General features: G+C 38.6%; 1 protein-coding gene and 1 long non-coding RNA gene across 3 annotated transcripts in view; one reads left to right on the plus strand and one right to left on the minus strand.

Moving 5' to 3' along the window:
- The first annotated feature begins 330 nt into the window (after positions 1 to 330).
- Positions 331 to 814, plus strand: LOC117522960. The gene is made up of 2 exons (XR_004564381.1): positions 331 to 551; positions 582 to 814. It is a non-coding gene; the product is annotated as an uncharacterized LOC117522960 (long non-coding RNA).
- LOC117522943 (CD81 protein-like) overlaps positions 615 to 16,248 on the minus strand; it is a 97,267-nt gene continuing 81,633 nt past the window's right edge. The window contains exons 6-8 of one of the 2 annotated variants that reach the window (XM_034184367.1): positions 9,799 to 9,897; positions 9,026 to 9,109; positions 615 to 3,336 (exon numbers count right to left, since the gene is read on the minus strand). In XM_034184367.1, coding sequence (XP_034040258.1) covers positions 3,100 to 3,336; positions 9,026 to 9,109; positions 9,799 to 9,897 — 420 coding nt within the window. In that variant the 3' untranslated portion in view covers positions 615 to 3,099. Of the gene's footprint in view, positions 3,337 to 9,025; positions 9,110 to 9,785; positions 9,898 to 16,248 lie in introns of both variants that reach the window. The other variant, XM_034184372.1, reaches the window with a different exon arrangement.

Below are 16,248 nucleotides of genomic sequence, written 5' to 3' on the forward strand. Positions count from 1 at the left end.
AAGAAAATTGACAATAAGGAGTACCAAGTTGTGTACTTGAAAAATGACAGAAGAACATTACAACTTGGCATTTTGGCTTGTGACAGTAGAACCACTGCAGACATCTATATACCAAGATAGGACCTGCTTGATGAGTACAATGCATGGAACAGTATTCAGATGATAATCTCTGACACAACAGCAGTCAATACTGGTCACAAAAATTGCTCCGGTTTCCTCCCACATCCAAAGACATGCGGGTTAGGTGGAATGGAATCTTTAAAACTGTCCGTAGGTGTGTGTGTGGGTGTGTCTGTGTTTGTTTGTCTATTTGTGGCCCTGCGACAGACTGGCGTCCTGTCCTGGGTGTACCCCGCCTCGCGCTCTATGACTGCTGGGATAGGCTCCAGCCCCCTGCACCCTTAATTGGACTAAGCGGTAGAAGATAAATGAATGAATGAATGAATGTCACAAAAGGCTAAAGCACACCATTTCAGGCCTAAATCCAGTTTAGAGCAACAGAATATATTACTGCAGATGTTTACGTAATGTTTAGCTAAAAATGGTAAAAAGTGACTTCTGCACAGTATGACCTCTTTAAGTGAGTTACAAGACTGCAGAAGAAGACGACAAGATGGCAGTGTTATTTGTAAAATACATTTAATCCCTTTATGTTTGGGCAAACCATCGTCCACAAGAGTAGACAGGGGCGAGATCAGAGTGGTCCAAACTGTCAATCACAGACAACTTTACTGTGACTGGCTGATGTCTAAAACCACCAAATCTTTCCCCCTTTCTGTCCACACATCTCTGACAACGTACCAAAGAAACGACAAGACGAAGCAAAAAGGCAAACATCATTTTTCTGCAGCTTTCAAGATTTTCATTAATATGATGTAAATATGACGCGATGATTGACAACAAGACATGACGGCTTTAGACAAAATGTGAGGTTACACATGGGCGACTATTAGGTGTTATTAACGAGCATCAATTACAAGAAAAAAAAAACACCTCTACATCCAATCAGCATGCAGAACTGCCTGCTGGGGCTTTCTGATTGGCTGGAGGTCAGCAGGCTGTTCAATTAAACAGCTTATTTAACAGGACTCTTCTGCCCCCTCCTGGTAATAGCACCGTTACTGCAGCCAGCAGAGATTGTTTTGTTGTTTAAATCAAGAGTTTCACAAACTTTTTTGGACCAAGAACCACTTAACCAATGAAGAGTGTTGCAGACCACCAACTCTTCAAATATCTAAAAACAACAGCTTCATAAGTAGCTTGCGGCTGCTGAACCACCTGCATCAGGGAGATGCATTTTCCCTGTTCTGTCAGATGTTTAATTTAATATAATTAACTGACGCTGACTTGTCAATTGATGGCGCTGATTATTAACACTTTTAAACTAGGATATGATCTTAATTCAAAAGGTGATATGTTACCAATATACTCACAGACCACTAGGGGTCACTCATGGACCACCACCAAAAAAAAACCTTTCTAAGTGACATTGGATTTTTAAGTCAAACGCAAGATAAAAGCCAGTTTTGAAATGAAAATGGCAAGTTTCTGTGAAAATAATGCGAAACTAAAAAAAGTACAATTTAAATTTGGTTAAATCAAAGTTCAACAAAAGTGAGTAGCTCATAATTATGAATTTAAAAGTAGACATACTGAGATGTAAAGTGTAATGATGCTTAATCTCATAAATTTAAATGACAGTCATGTTTAGTTTTGAATCTCTGAATTGTGACACGGTGTTGTGATTTTGTTTCTACTTTGGCATGAATACGCTTCCGAAAATGCACACAATAGAAGGATGACATCGCTGTGTTGGCGAGCTGATTGAACTCTGCGATCACACGGTGGATGTCTTAACATTTCAGCGTGATTACACGAATCATTGATTAGTGAGACCAGTCCACTGCTGCTATTATTCTTTCGAACCGTATTTTAGGAGTGAGGTTACGACACAATTATAATAATAATACTCCTGTTAGGAGACAAACTGTTATTTTGTCATAAAGGATTGATTATTATCATTCTTATTACAAAAACATGATTCTGTGTTGTTTTGTCTTCACTGATAAAAGTGCACACTGATTTAATTCCTCAGAATATGATGACGACTAAATGCTGTCTTAGTCATATTTAGTCTAATATGTCGTCGAGTGACACGGTTGCCATCACATGGATTTGTTCGGGCGGTACAGCTGTTTGTGGTATTTTGTCAAGCCGTGCTTTGCACACATGCAAAATGTTTCACAGCACTGACCAGCAGGGGGCAGAAAAACTCAACGCAAACCGCAAAGTGGTTTCAGCCCTGAAATGGAAAACGTCACGTGAACATCTGCGGGTCCGGTGCCAAAGCCAGGTCAAACGGTACCAGAACGTGGACATTGCTCCAACAGCACGCAGCCAGACAGCTAGCTAACACATCAGCAACTTGGATGCTAAGAACACAACACAAGCATACAGATGCTAAAAGAGGGCTGCATGCTAACAAACAGATTTCAGCCGGCTTCCTCCACGACTGAATACAAGATTCTTTTTTTAATAACATTTTACATAAATCCTTCAAATAAGTGGTCAGCTGCAAATTAAAAAAAAAAAACACCTCATATTTTCTTTAACATGTTCATCTTCCCTGACATAATGATATTTAAAGTAAATGATTCTTCAGTCAAAAAAATTTAGAGTTAAACTTGTAACTGCACTTGTGACAAAAAAAACAGCATATCTGTGTAGAATATAAAGGTATATTAGTATCTATAGAGGACGACTACAGGTAACTACGTTCCTAACGCGGTTTATGTAACGAGCGCTCGAGACAACGGGTGAAGATGGAGCCAAAAAGGACGGGTTCCTGGTCAGTCGGACTTTGGTTCCAGCGTGTCGCTTGGTGCTGGTTACACACCGTGATGTGGATCAGTGCGGCGTGAGGCGAGCAGGACGACATTCATGCTCAGGCAGTCATCAAGCACTGTTATTATATATACTTATATACAGTTATACAGAATCAGTGAAAAACACCCAGAAGAAGAAAACAAGGGGAAGTTCAGCGGCCAAGAGAAGAAGAAGAAAAAACAATCAGGACTGCAGCAGTGCATGATGGGATATCTACACGTCGGGTTCGGACAGCTCCGACCTCACCGACACCAAATGCTTCCAGGATGACAAACTAAATCCCAGCAAGCTAAAGAGAACAGAGAGCGAGAGAGAGAGAGACACACAGGAGACGCTGCGAGCTCGTCCGCCAGCTTCATTGGCGAGCTCACGCTGGCCTGTCGGCGCCTCAGTACACGGGCTGTTGCGGATGCCGCAGCACAACACCATGCTGAAGATCATCTCGAAGATCTGGAAGACAAACACAGCTGGCAGTCACATTTCTGTACCTAATGAGTAAAGACGCTGCAGAAAGCAGGAAAAGGTTCAAAACATCAGATGGTGACGGCGCATCACACACACGCCCACTCTGAACTACCGCCTGGTTTTTACAATAACTGATTATTGACTGATTATCATATCGTTTGTTGACTGTGTTTGAATCATTGACTGCAAAATTATAAAGTAGCCATAGTTGTATTTTTTGTTTTATTTTAACTGTCCACTGCGTTCTTTAATAAATGTCTTGTAAATGTCTTAATTTGGGGTTTTTCTGACTGATTACACAGAAGCAGGCATGTGAGTAAATATGGCTGACTGCTTACTGCTAACGAGCTTTTTAAACTGAATGACGGCTCGCACACGGATCCTGTGGAGGGGGCTGTGGCTTTGTGAGGGAAGCAAAACTGACAGACAGCATCCAGAGTTGGTCTGAAGATCAAAAGGGCGGGCTCCACCATCCTGCCCGGTGTTGGACTCTGCCCTAACTCCTGGCCACCCCATAAACGGGGAAGCACGGGGAAGCCCGGCGTAACTTCGGCCCATGACGAATGAAACACGAACACGCCAACCTAGATAGGCCGATATATTGGCCGGCGATATTATCGGTCGATATAAGCCCTTATCAAAGTACTCACTACTCGGCCGAAAATTTTGCCGATAGAATGCTGATAATTCCTCATAACAGAACAGTTACTGAAATAATGTTTGTGTTGGCAATGTAAAATGCCCCTTGCACCGTTTGTCCAGTAGATGGAGCTCGCCTCCATTCAACTGAGAGCGGCTGCACCCCTGCATTAAATGTGTTCATCAATGGCCCCCGTAGTTACCCTCACATGCACTGATCGGCTGACAAAAGCATACAAGTTATAAGGATGTGTTTGAATAACTTGCGATTACATCACACCACATTTCTCCCGTTTTCAAGTTCAACTCAGTGTGATTAAACTCAGTTATGTAGTAACTGTGTCAAATGTGCTTCATTGTGTCGGTCACGCTTTTTTATTAAGCCCACGTGTGGTAGACCTTATTCCTAGCATGAAAACACTTTTCGTTCACTGCTAGAGGTTGAAAATATTCAGATTCACTGGTCCTCACATGTTATATCAGGGTCCATGTTTTCTTGTTAAATGTTCTACCAGCACTAAAACCAACCTCTGCTTGCGCTAAGGTTGTTTGAAAGTTTTTTGTTCTTGAAAGTTGCAGAATAGAAAAATAAAGGAGTGTTGTGGAAATAATGTTTCCTTAGTGTTTGTGTTTCTTTCCTCTCACAATTACTTGTCTGCAACTTAAAAAGTTTTTCTACCTGTAATATAACCTAGATCTAAGTTGCAGCAACAAGAGGTACAAGATCAGATGTATTTCACAACTCTTTTTAAGGATATGTATTTGCTAATTTCACGAAGGTTTAATTCTTGATTGCATTTTTTGAATTTGAAAATTCTTCTCTGTTATAAAGTTAATCAATATGATGACAAAGCTTCAGCTTTTATCTCATACCTTTTTGGTTAAGGTTCCAAAAACGAACATTTTATTCATTAAAAAAAAAATAATAATAATAATATCATCTGATTTATCGTCTATCGGCAAATCAGCCGATTTATTGATCATCCAAATATCTTTATCGGCATCAGCCTAAAAAAATCCATAATGGTCGGGCTCTAGTGCTAACACACAAAAGAATACTAAAAATGTCACTCTTCTGCAATACTGCAGCACAGACTTCTTCAGAGGTCCGGCAGGACTATTAATGACACTGCAAGTCATATTATCTCAAATATTTGTCATAAAATGCTCATGAAGGACAAACATACACCACAGCAGCTAGCACGTGGCTACAAGCAACTGAAAATTTTTGACTGAACATTTTCAGTCAAAATGTGCAGTGATCACAGCACGGCTCTGTGTAATGCTTTCGTTTTGTGATGGTTTGTGTCGTCTGGATGTAAACAGAATAAAATAAAGAGCTGAAGTTGCTTATGTGAAATTTCCCTGCAAAAATGGGTTTCCGCACAGTCACCCCCCCATCCACCCTTTTCAGGTTTCAAATCCCGCAAAACCTTGGAGAGGTCACTGCGCTGCGAGATCTCAGCATCATTGAGAACTGCATTGAGACGCTCTGATCACGCTGCACTTTAACCGCTGCACACGGCCAACACCATTAACATCGCAACATAAAACTATTTTTATATTGTGCCTAAAACTCTCATGAACATATTCTCTGGGTTTATAAAAGTTGTAATTGCATCTGTTTTATGTAAACATGTGAGAATCACAGGCTGTCTCTCCATTATTTTCAATGGGAGCTGCTGTGAGCTACACTCGCTTCCTGATCATGTCGTTCTGGGGGAAAGTGAAGTTTGTTCTTTAACGTTTTGATTATTGTTCTTTACAACACTGTTTGTCCTCTTTGTTCCAGACTAATATATATGTCTGAAATTCGGTTTGCGTTTACTAAATTCCACGCAGATTAAACGTAGCAGACACGGATTATTCGTTATAATTGTTTTACCAAGTTTAAAGGGTATCATGCAGCAGTCTCTTATTAACGTGATGAAAAGCATAAAAAATACATTTTTGTAGTGTAATATTCATTTATAATTGTCATCATGTAGATTCTCTATGTTGTTTTGACTGCAGCGACTCTCTGGCGCGCAAGGGATTATGGGATACATGAAAACCCTGGATTAACCCAAACCTTGATAAGGCCCAATCAGGATAGAGTAACCTTTAAACTCTGTATTTCATGGATGTTTTATGGTCACAGATGAAGCAGTTTGATTGATGGTGAACAATATTGGTATTCCTTCTGTATCTATCTATAGCTATCTACAATAGTAATATTTCCTATTCTGAAGTATCTTTAAATCCCCCTTCCAAATATACTCTACAAATATATGGACCTGACTGATAACCTGAAATATGTGATGTGACATAAAATACTCCAATTTAGTTTTGCATAAAATATCCACAGAATATGTATAGAACACACAGTACCACACCATCTTTATGTATAAAGTACTTTACTATAACCAAAGCTGACCCAATGTGCTGTACACTAAAACATACAGTTAAAACATTAAGACATATATATAAACAAGTTAATAAATAAATATAGCGCATGCACGCTCACACACACACACACACACACACACACTAGTAAAGAAACACATGTTTAAAAAACATAATGAAAATGAGGGGCCTATAATGTCTGTCACCTTTCTTAAATCTCTTTTGTACAAACTCGTCATAAATATAAAGAGCAGCAGATAGGAATCAACAGAATAATATAAATGTAGCATGAAATTGACAAATATAATTATTTGAAACTGTGTGATTTTCACTGGACGAGCAGCTCGGCAGGAGAAAGAATTAATAAAGATTTGTTCAAATCATTTTTATCCACTAAATATTACAGCAAAGTGGTTTCAAGTTTTAGTAGCATGAAGAATGAGTCAAACTTTAGAGTCCCAACTGGTGTTGAACTACATGGCAAATGACCCCACAATAAGTGAAGATCAAATGTACGAGGTCTGTTAGAAAAGTATCTGACCTTATTATTTTTTTCAAAAACCATATGGATTTGAATCACGTGTGATTACATCAGACATGCTTGAACCCTTGTGGGCATGCGAGAGTTTTTTCACGCCTGTCGGTTACGTCATTCGCCTGTGGTCAGTCTTTGAGTGAGGAGTCGCCCACCCTCTCGTCGTTTTTTTCATTGTTTAGGAATGGCTCAGAGACTGCTGCTTTGTTTGATCAAATTTTTTTCAAAACTGTAAGGCACAACTGAGTGGACATCATTCGATAAATTCAGCTGGTTTTCGGTAAAAATTTTAACGGCTGATGAGAGATTTTGGTCTGGTAGTGTCGCTTTAAGGGCGGCCCACGGCGCCTGACAGTGATCTGCGCTCTGAGGCGGCAGCGTCTCGCCGTTTCAAGTTGAAAACTTCCACATTTCAGGCTCTGTTGACCCAGTAAGTCGTCAGAGAACAGAGAACTTTCAGAAGAAGTCGGCATGAGGAGTTTATTCGGACATTCCATTGTTAACGGACATTTTGTAATGAAAGAATGTGCGGGCAGAGTCGCATGTCGGGCCGGACCCGACCGCGGGAGGTCGTGACAGGAAAAACACCTCCGTTGGAAACCTTAACAGACAAGTTGGAACATGCCCAAGCTGTTAAACAATTTCTCAGTTACTCACTTGTTGAAAGCCATCAAAAGCTGCCTGAATTTTACAAATGGTTTTCAACACGGAGGTGTTTTTCCTGTGGCGGCACACACAGATTCGCCGAGTCGTCACGGAAACGACCCGGCGAATTTGCACGCACGTCTTTCATTAAAAAATGTCCTTAAACAGTGGAATGTCCGCATAAAGTCCTCATGCCGGCCTCTTCTGAATCTTCTCTGTTCTCTCACGACGTCCTGGGTGAATTAAGCCTTAAATTAGGATGTTTTCAGGTCGAAACAGGCCGACGACGGCGCCTGGAAGCGCTGCAGGACGTCCCGCTCTGTGGGAAGTCCTTACACCGACAGAAACACCCCATAATCTCTCATCAGCCGTTAAACTTTTCACCGAAAACTAGCTTAATTTCTCGAATAGTGTCCACTCGGATATTCCTCACAGGTCCAGAAAAAATTTTGATAAAGCAACTCGTGCCGTCTCGAGTAGTGTGTGAAACAAAGGAATTCAGCCGAGAGGGCTGAACCACATCTCACTCAAGGCCTGCCCACAGAGAAATGACGTCACCGACACGCGTGAAAAAACTCACGCATGCGCACGAGGGTTCAAGCATGATTGGTGTAATCGCACGTCATTCAAATCCATATAGTTAAAAAAAAAATAAAAGTGTCGGTTTCTTATCTAATAGACCTTGTATTCAAAAGAACAAAGTCGTTGGAACAGACCCTTCTCTACCCTGCAAAAATCAGTTTACTTCTTATACTGACAGTATGATAACAAGCAAAAATACATTTATGTTAGTTTTTCAACACCCAGTATGACTAATAGTTTGCTGTAATGAACATTTACCATAACTATATGCTGCTAGTACTAATATAATCCTAAAATATTATTAATTTGGTGTATTACACAACATGTTTTATTGTAATCTGAAGTTTGACCTAATTTAGTTGCCATTTGATCTCAAGTGAAACCCTGAAGGTCAAGGTCAATCACTTATCCCAGATAATGGCTTATGGGCAAGGCCTATCACTATGTGCATGCCAAATTTGGAGGCAAAATTTCAAAAACTGCAACCAAGGAAGCTGTTTCATAGAATTTAGTGCTTGACCTACCTGTATTTAAACTGGATTTTAACTCACATAATCAACCGCATAATATTATTTCATTCTCTTAATGGCATAATTTATAAATATTAGAGACCTAGACCTTTCAAAGGACACATAGATCATCAAGACAGTCCCATTACTTTCCAAATTATGAGCCATTCAGTGATGGAAAAGGTCAGTGTACACAATACTGTGCTGCATGCCCGTTACACCACATAAACACCGGGTGGTGCTCATATCCACGCAGCTGGTGGTCACATCATTTTGGAAAGTATTATTAACACATACACAGTACTACTGCTGGGTGACTAACTCAACTCCTTTCTTTAAATTCCATTAAACTGAAACAAAATAATATTCACATACTCACCATAATAACTGCAACCACCAGGGCGGCGATACCAATCAGGTAAATTTTATCCGTGAACAAATCGTTGATCCTGGTGTGGCAGCTCTGTGCGGTAAAGTCAAAATATGAGTGTAAAAAATCCTGTACAATACACTGGCAATTATTATCATCATTTTCTTTCCTGTCAATCACAGTGTTTGTGAGTCAAAGTAAAGCTTGAGCCTTTTCCAGCAGTCATAGCGTGTGAGGCGGGGTACACTCTGGACAGGATGCTAGTCTAAACTTTAAATATATATATACACATATAATTTTGTTAAATTACCTTGCTTGTGTGAAGCAACTTGAGGCAGCTTTGTTGTGATTTGGTGCTATATAATTTAAATAAATTGAAATTGAATTGAATGAGGCTACTCCTTTTAATCACACAAACTATTTCCACTGCAGAACTTCCTTCCCAGAGGGTGTATTATTAGAGCACAGATCTGGCAACTTAAGAAGTATGCATGAGACATTTTTCAGTAATATAAAAGAATGCACATCTGTGCTGCTCAGATGTGAATTCAGAAAAAACACAATTAGTCTGCAAACTCACAACGCTGTTAATTAATGTGTTATTTTAAAAACATAAATAAACGAAATTGGTAGTAAAGAAAATAAAAGCATTAGGTGTAAGAATGAAATGAATCATGTAATTACAAGATGCTGATATTTCCACTTGGTGTCAAAGAAGCTGTTGTTTGTCACTGAGCGATGTGCGCATGGGGAGATGAAAGCTACTGACTTGGTGAACTTACGATGTTGCTTCCAGACTCGGGACAGAAGTTGGTCACGCCGAATGTGTCCATCACTTTGGTGAAAAGCGTGCTGCCCTGACCTTTACCGCAGCAGTTCAGCTGAAACACAAAAACACAACTCAGCAAAAAAAAAGAAAAAAAAAGAAAAAAGAAAAACATGCACTGTACAAGTGACCTAGTAAACCTACAAGCTAAAATACTCAAAGATTCTCAAACAAAATGCCAGGGTGGAATATGCAGCACAGCGCTCACTGATTCAAGATTCAAACAACTTTACTGATCCATAAAAGAGAAATTCATATCACACCCAGTTACCTCAGACAAAAAAATACAGCAATTAATCCACAATTATTACTAGTTGAACGTAATAATGGCACACATCAGAATTAAAACACCACACATATACATTTGATTGTTTATGTACACTAAACTTTAAGACAATCCATCATCCGAATTGAGGCAATGTGAGTGTGGGGTGGCCACAGCAGTCTCCCACACAGCCACGAGCTTGGGGGAAAACGGAAAGCTGTAGCAGCTGAGCCGTGCTGCCTCCCGATGGGGGGAAAGGAGTGGCAGAGCAGAGGCCTGGGGTGGGGGGTCGGAGACACAAGGGGGAGTAGAAATCTTGGTAGGGGAGGCGTGCGTCATGTGTGGGTGAGCAGATAAGTTTATATCAGTTTCTGTCCGTGTGTGCATAATGTCTGGGGATGCCATGACAACAGTGGCCAGTGGTGAGCACAGCTAACCAAAACGTTAGCTTCGATAACCGCTTTTAGTATTGACTCTGACACACTGTCAGCTACTGACAAGCCAGTCTTGAGTTTTAGCACCACTGATGCTTCTGAGTAGAATCAAAGGCAATCACAGGGGAGAATCAGCCTCCGCTCATCAGTGACTGGTTGATTTATTATATTTAAAAACCAACACACTGATTTTCCCATAATGCCTTTTGGCATCTGTGTGTGTTGATGTTCAAACCTTCAGAATTAGTGCATTATTTTAAAATTAAAAGATATGTGGGTAACACTTTATATTAACTGCACACTATAAAGCATTAGTAAAGCATTTATAAAGTGTAAGTAAATGCTTAAATAAGTACTTGTAAAACATTTACAAAGCATTCTTTTTATTAGCTACTCATTGGTAAGAACATAAATAGATGGCTTAATAATTATTAATATCAAAATATGTAATGCCTTTATAAAACATTTTTAATTCTCTATAAACCATTTAAGAAAACTTCATAATTAATAGTTCATCACTTACAAACGTAAAATCAGACACTATTCATTAGTGATAAAAATACTTTACAAAACATATTTTTATTGTTTTTACATTTTTTCCTCACAAATTATTAAGCCTTTGCATTAACTATTTTTCCTTATTCCTCAATACTATGTATCATTTGTTAATATGTACAAAGCTCAAGTCTCTTTCCCCATCACTACAAGTTTGCAGTTTTAAAGACTTTATCTATGTATGAATTCTTCTTTCAATGTACAAATAAGCCTTAACTGAGCATTAGTTAAGCATTTGTAATATCCTTGTGGTGATTAAACTTGTTTTATAACTCATTTGTATATGCTTAATATATATTTTAATCACAATCTCAAACAGTTGACCAATTCACTTTTATATGTCCATTTATAAATGCTTAATGCGTTACTAAACTTAAAAATACTATTATAAAGCCTTTACAAGCTGTTAGTATTTGGTGTGAGCTTAACTAAAGTGATGGTTAAATTTGCATTAGAACTCATTTGTAGATGCTATTTATACGATATTTGTACGCACCCTCCGCCATTGTGCGCCGTCTTTAAACCGGTTGTAACACTCCTTAATCTGTGTGATGCCCATATGATCGTCACCGAAAGCTGTCTGAATCTTCCGAATGGGTTCCACCTGCCTGTCTCTCATAGTTTCTGGAAAAATTTGATGCAGCAAAGCTCCAAATTGTTCAGACATTTTCCTCGCAATGAAAATCCAACGAGGGGGGAGGACCAGTGCTCACACAAAGCCTGCTCACAGGCGAATGATGCAACCGACGGGCGTGAAAAAAATCACGCATGCGCATGAAGGTTCAAGGTTGGCTCATGCAAGCACACATGATTCAAATCCATATGGTTTTTGAAAAAAATAAAAAGGTCTGATACTTTTTGGACAGACCTCGTATGTGTTATGCAGAGTCACCAACAGCTGACCAATTCACTTTTATACGAGGTCTGTTAGAAAAGTATCCGACCTTTTTATTTTTTTCAAAAACCTGATGGATTTGAATCACGTGCGCTTGCATGAGCCAACCTTGAACCTTTGTGCGCATGCGTGAGTTTTTTCACACCTGTCAATTGCGTCATTTGCTTGTAAGCAGCCTTTGTGTGAGGATGGGTGTAGTGTCTCGTTTTTTCTTTGCAAGGAAAATGGCGGAACAACTGGAGCAGCGCGACTGCATCAAATATTGCCAGAAACTGGGCGACAGCCAGGTGGAAACCATTCGGATTATTTAGATGGCTTTCGGTGACGATCCTATGGGCATCACACAGATTAAGGAGCGGTACAACCGGTTTAAAGACGTCTGCACAATGGTGGAGAGTGAGCCGCGCTCCGGGTGGTCATCAACATGCTGAAATGACCAGATCATTTCCAAAGTGAATGCTGTGGTGATGCGGGACCGTTGTGTGACTATCCGAGAAATTGCGGAAGAGGTGGACATCAGCACTTTTTCGGCACATTCCACTGTGAAAGAAGATTTGGCCATGAAAACAGTTGCAGTGAAATTCATGCCGATGGCTTCGGCATGAAGCTGATGGCAGAGCAAAAGCGCCACCGTGTTGAAGCCTCACAGGACATGCTGTGACATGCCCACCTCTTCCACAATTTCTCGGATAGTCACACGACTGAAAAGCCACCGAAAGCCGTCTGAATCTTCCGAATGGTGGAAGAGGTGGGCATCATTTTTCGGAGTCCAGCATGTCCTGTGAGAATTCAACATGGTGGCGCTGAATGTGACGTGCAGCCAATCAGAAAGCGAGGTGACGAACGTACGGAGCGGAAAATAAAATCAAAACAGCTGTTCTGACTTACCAGAAACTCCAGTGGTCGCGCTGTCTCCACTCCTTTAAAGAACACCTTTTCTTTTTCTTTTTGTATCGTTTTTTTTTCCCTCTGCTGTAAATAGTCCACAAAGTACCTCCGTTTGTTTACTCTGAAGTCACGTTTAATCTCGAGAGATTTTGCGAGATTTCCTGTCTGAACTGTAAATGTCCGTGCGTGAAATCTGTTCGTGTGTGGTGTTGTTGTCCTTACTGTGTGGCTGCACACCACACACTGTACGACCAAACCTGTTAGATCCATGATTTTTTATCTTCACGTTTGTGGTCTCTTAGGTTTTGGAAACCTACTGATAATTTTAAAATCCTGTCGTGTGAACCAGGCTTTAGAATACATTAAGCAGTTAGATTTGGGACGACATCGGTTCACCAATGCAGCTTTAGCCTAGCTTTTGCTAACACTTACGCACATAGCTGATTAATCATCATTTTTGGTGAGGTGTCCGCTGGAAGTGTGCATGAGAATGCCAGTGATTAAGCAACATTAGTCCATACTGTCCGAAAAACATTTAAAACCAGTTTTTCATTTTAATCTTTCTCTTCGGACGTTCCTCGTCAATGAGAACAAAAACAGGAAGTGTCGTAGGAGCTGCTGCCATATGTCGGCGATATAGTATCATTTGCACTTGGTGTTACAGCCATTTGTCGGCGAGGTAAGTAAAATCACATCTTATTTGATTTGAAAAACAGGTTTATATTCCCAGAAATGATTGGGTGCTTAAAATTAAGAAATTTAATTAATAAAACATAAAATAAATAAATGATTGGGTGCTAAAAATTTAAATTAAGAAATTGAATAAAATAAAAATAAGGACTAATAAATAACAATAAATAAATAAAAATATTATATAATATTAATAATAAAAATAAAAAAGATAGCACTGGGAAAAAGCTCAATATGTGGACCTCCTTAACCAGAGGAACAGTGTTTGAGAGAGCTCAAAAGGAAAAGAGGAAAGAATTAGAGAGCAGGAAACAAAAAGAACAGAAAAGGAATGTGATGAACAAATAGGTGCAGAGAGAAGTCATTATTGTGGGATTCTTAAATGGTTTATAGAGAATTAAAAAATAATTTATAATGTTTTATAAAGACATTACATATTTTGTTATTAATAATTATTAAGACATCTATTTATGTTCTCACCAATGAGTAGCTAATAAAAAGGTGCTTAATAATTTGTGAGGAAAAAATGGAAAGACAATAAAAATATGATTTGTAAAGTATTTTTATCACTAATGAATGTTGTCTGATTTTACAATTGTAAATAATGAACTATTAATGATCAACTGTGCTTGAATGGTTTAAAAATCATTTCTAAATGTTTTATAAAGATGTTACATATTTTGCTATTAATAATTATTAAGCCATCTATTTATGTTCTTACCAATGAGCAGCTAATAAAAAGAATATTAGCGATATGGGTTACATTTTCACTTTGTAAAATTGACAGAGTTAACATTAATATTGAATTTATTTTGGCACACATGGATCCAAGCAATTAACAAAACATACAAAGAAAGAAAAAGAGAAAATAGTCCAACAAAGAAAAGAGAAAATAGTCCAAGAGCAAACCCATGCGGCCGAAAGGGGATAGGCAGAAGCAAAGCTTGCAGATGCCTACCCCATTAACCAAAGAAATAAAAACTGTACATATGTATATAAAAAAAATTATACATCCATCCAGTTAAATCCAGTCCAAAAAGGACTTGGGGGGGGGGGGGGGGGGGGGGGGGGACCCATTTATTCCCATTCCCTATTTCAACCGCTCAATCACTGCAATTCATAGGACACAATCCCAATGTTACCAAACAATCTACATTCACAATTCAGCAACTCATAGAGCACAAACTCATTTTTCTTCATCAGTCACATATCTAGAGAACATAATTTCTTTATATTGATATTTAAACTGAATAATATTTGGACATCACTTGAGTTCCTCCGTCAGTTTATTCCATATTTTCGGGCCACAAATGGGGAGACAGAAACCTTTCCTGCAGCCCCTGCAATTTTAAAATAATACAAACCCCGTAAATTCTATTTTCCCTCTCTCTCCATGAAAAAGGCAGTTGCTTATTTTTCACTTTATACATTAATTGAACAGTCTTAAACGCAATCATATCGTGAAGTTTTAATATTTTAGATTTAATGAACAATGGGTTGGTGTGGTCCCGATAACCTGCATTGTGAATTGTTCTTAATACTCTTTTTTGGAGAATGAATAATGGTTGCAATGTAGTTTTATAATTGTTGCCCCAAACTTCAGCGCAGTAATTCAGATAGGGTGCAACCAATGAACAATACAGAGTATGTAGTGCTTTGCAAGCAAGAACATGCTTTGCTTTATTTAACGCTGCAATACTTTTTGATACTTTCTTTTGAATATGTTGAATATGAGCTTTCCAACTCATTCTTTCATCAATAATGACACCTAAAAACTTATTCTCTTTGACCCGCTCTATGTTTACCCCCTGTATGTTTAACTGAATTTGTATGTCTTTTTTATCATTTCCAAATAACATTATTTTAGTTTTAGACAAATTTAGTGATAATTTATTAATATCAAACCATCTCTTTAACTTAATCATTTCAATGTCTAAATCAGATAATAATTGTTGCAAATTTTCTCCTGAACAAAACAGGCTTGTATCGTCTGCAAAGAGAACGACTTTAAACAAATCTGAAACTTTGCACAAATCATTGATGAACAAAATAAATTGTTTTGGTCCCAACACAGAACCCTGGAGAAGCACACAAACGATGTCCAAATATGAAGAACAGTAGTCCCTGAGTTTAACAAACTGCTTCTGGTTTTGTAAGTAACTTTTAATCCAGTTCAAAACCAACCCTCTGATCCCGTACAGTTCCATCTTTTGCATTAATATGTTGTGATCTATTGTGTCAAAAAGCCTTCCATAGATCAATGAATAAACCTACTACTATTTCCTTTTGATCCATATGTTTATTGATCTCTACTACTGAATCGAGCCGTGCCAGTGCAGTGGATCTTTGCTCTAAAACCACATTGACTTTCATCAAGCAAGTTGTGTTGTTCGATAAATTTATCCAATCTGTTATTATAAAGTTTTTCCAGTATCTTTGAATATTGTGACAATAGAGATACAGGCCTGTAATTAATAAAAAGATGCTTGCTACCAGACTTACCAGGCCACTTAATGTTTTTGTATTAATATCATTTGTAAGTATGTTATCAATGAGAGTAGCTGAATGTGAAGTTATTCTCGAAGGCCTAGTAATTTTTGGATATAGGTTTAAGCTGTACATGGTATTAATAAAATCCTCTGTTACTTTATGTTGATACAGATTTAAAAAGATCAATGT

Source organism: Thalassophryne amazonica, chromosome 2, assembly GCF_902500255.1.
Source record: "Thalassophryne amazonica chromosome 2, fThaAma1.1, whole genome shotgun sequence".
NCBI classification, from domain to species: Eukaryota; Metazoa; Chordata; class Actinopteri; order Batrachoidiformes; family Batrachoididae; genus Thalassophryne; species Thalassophryne amazonica.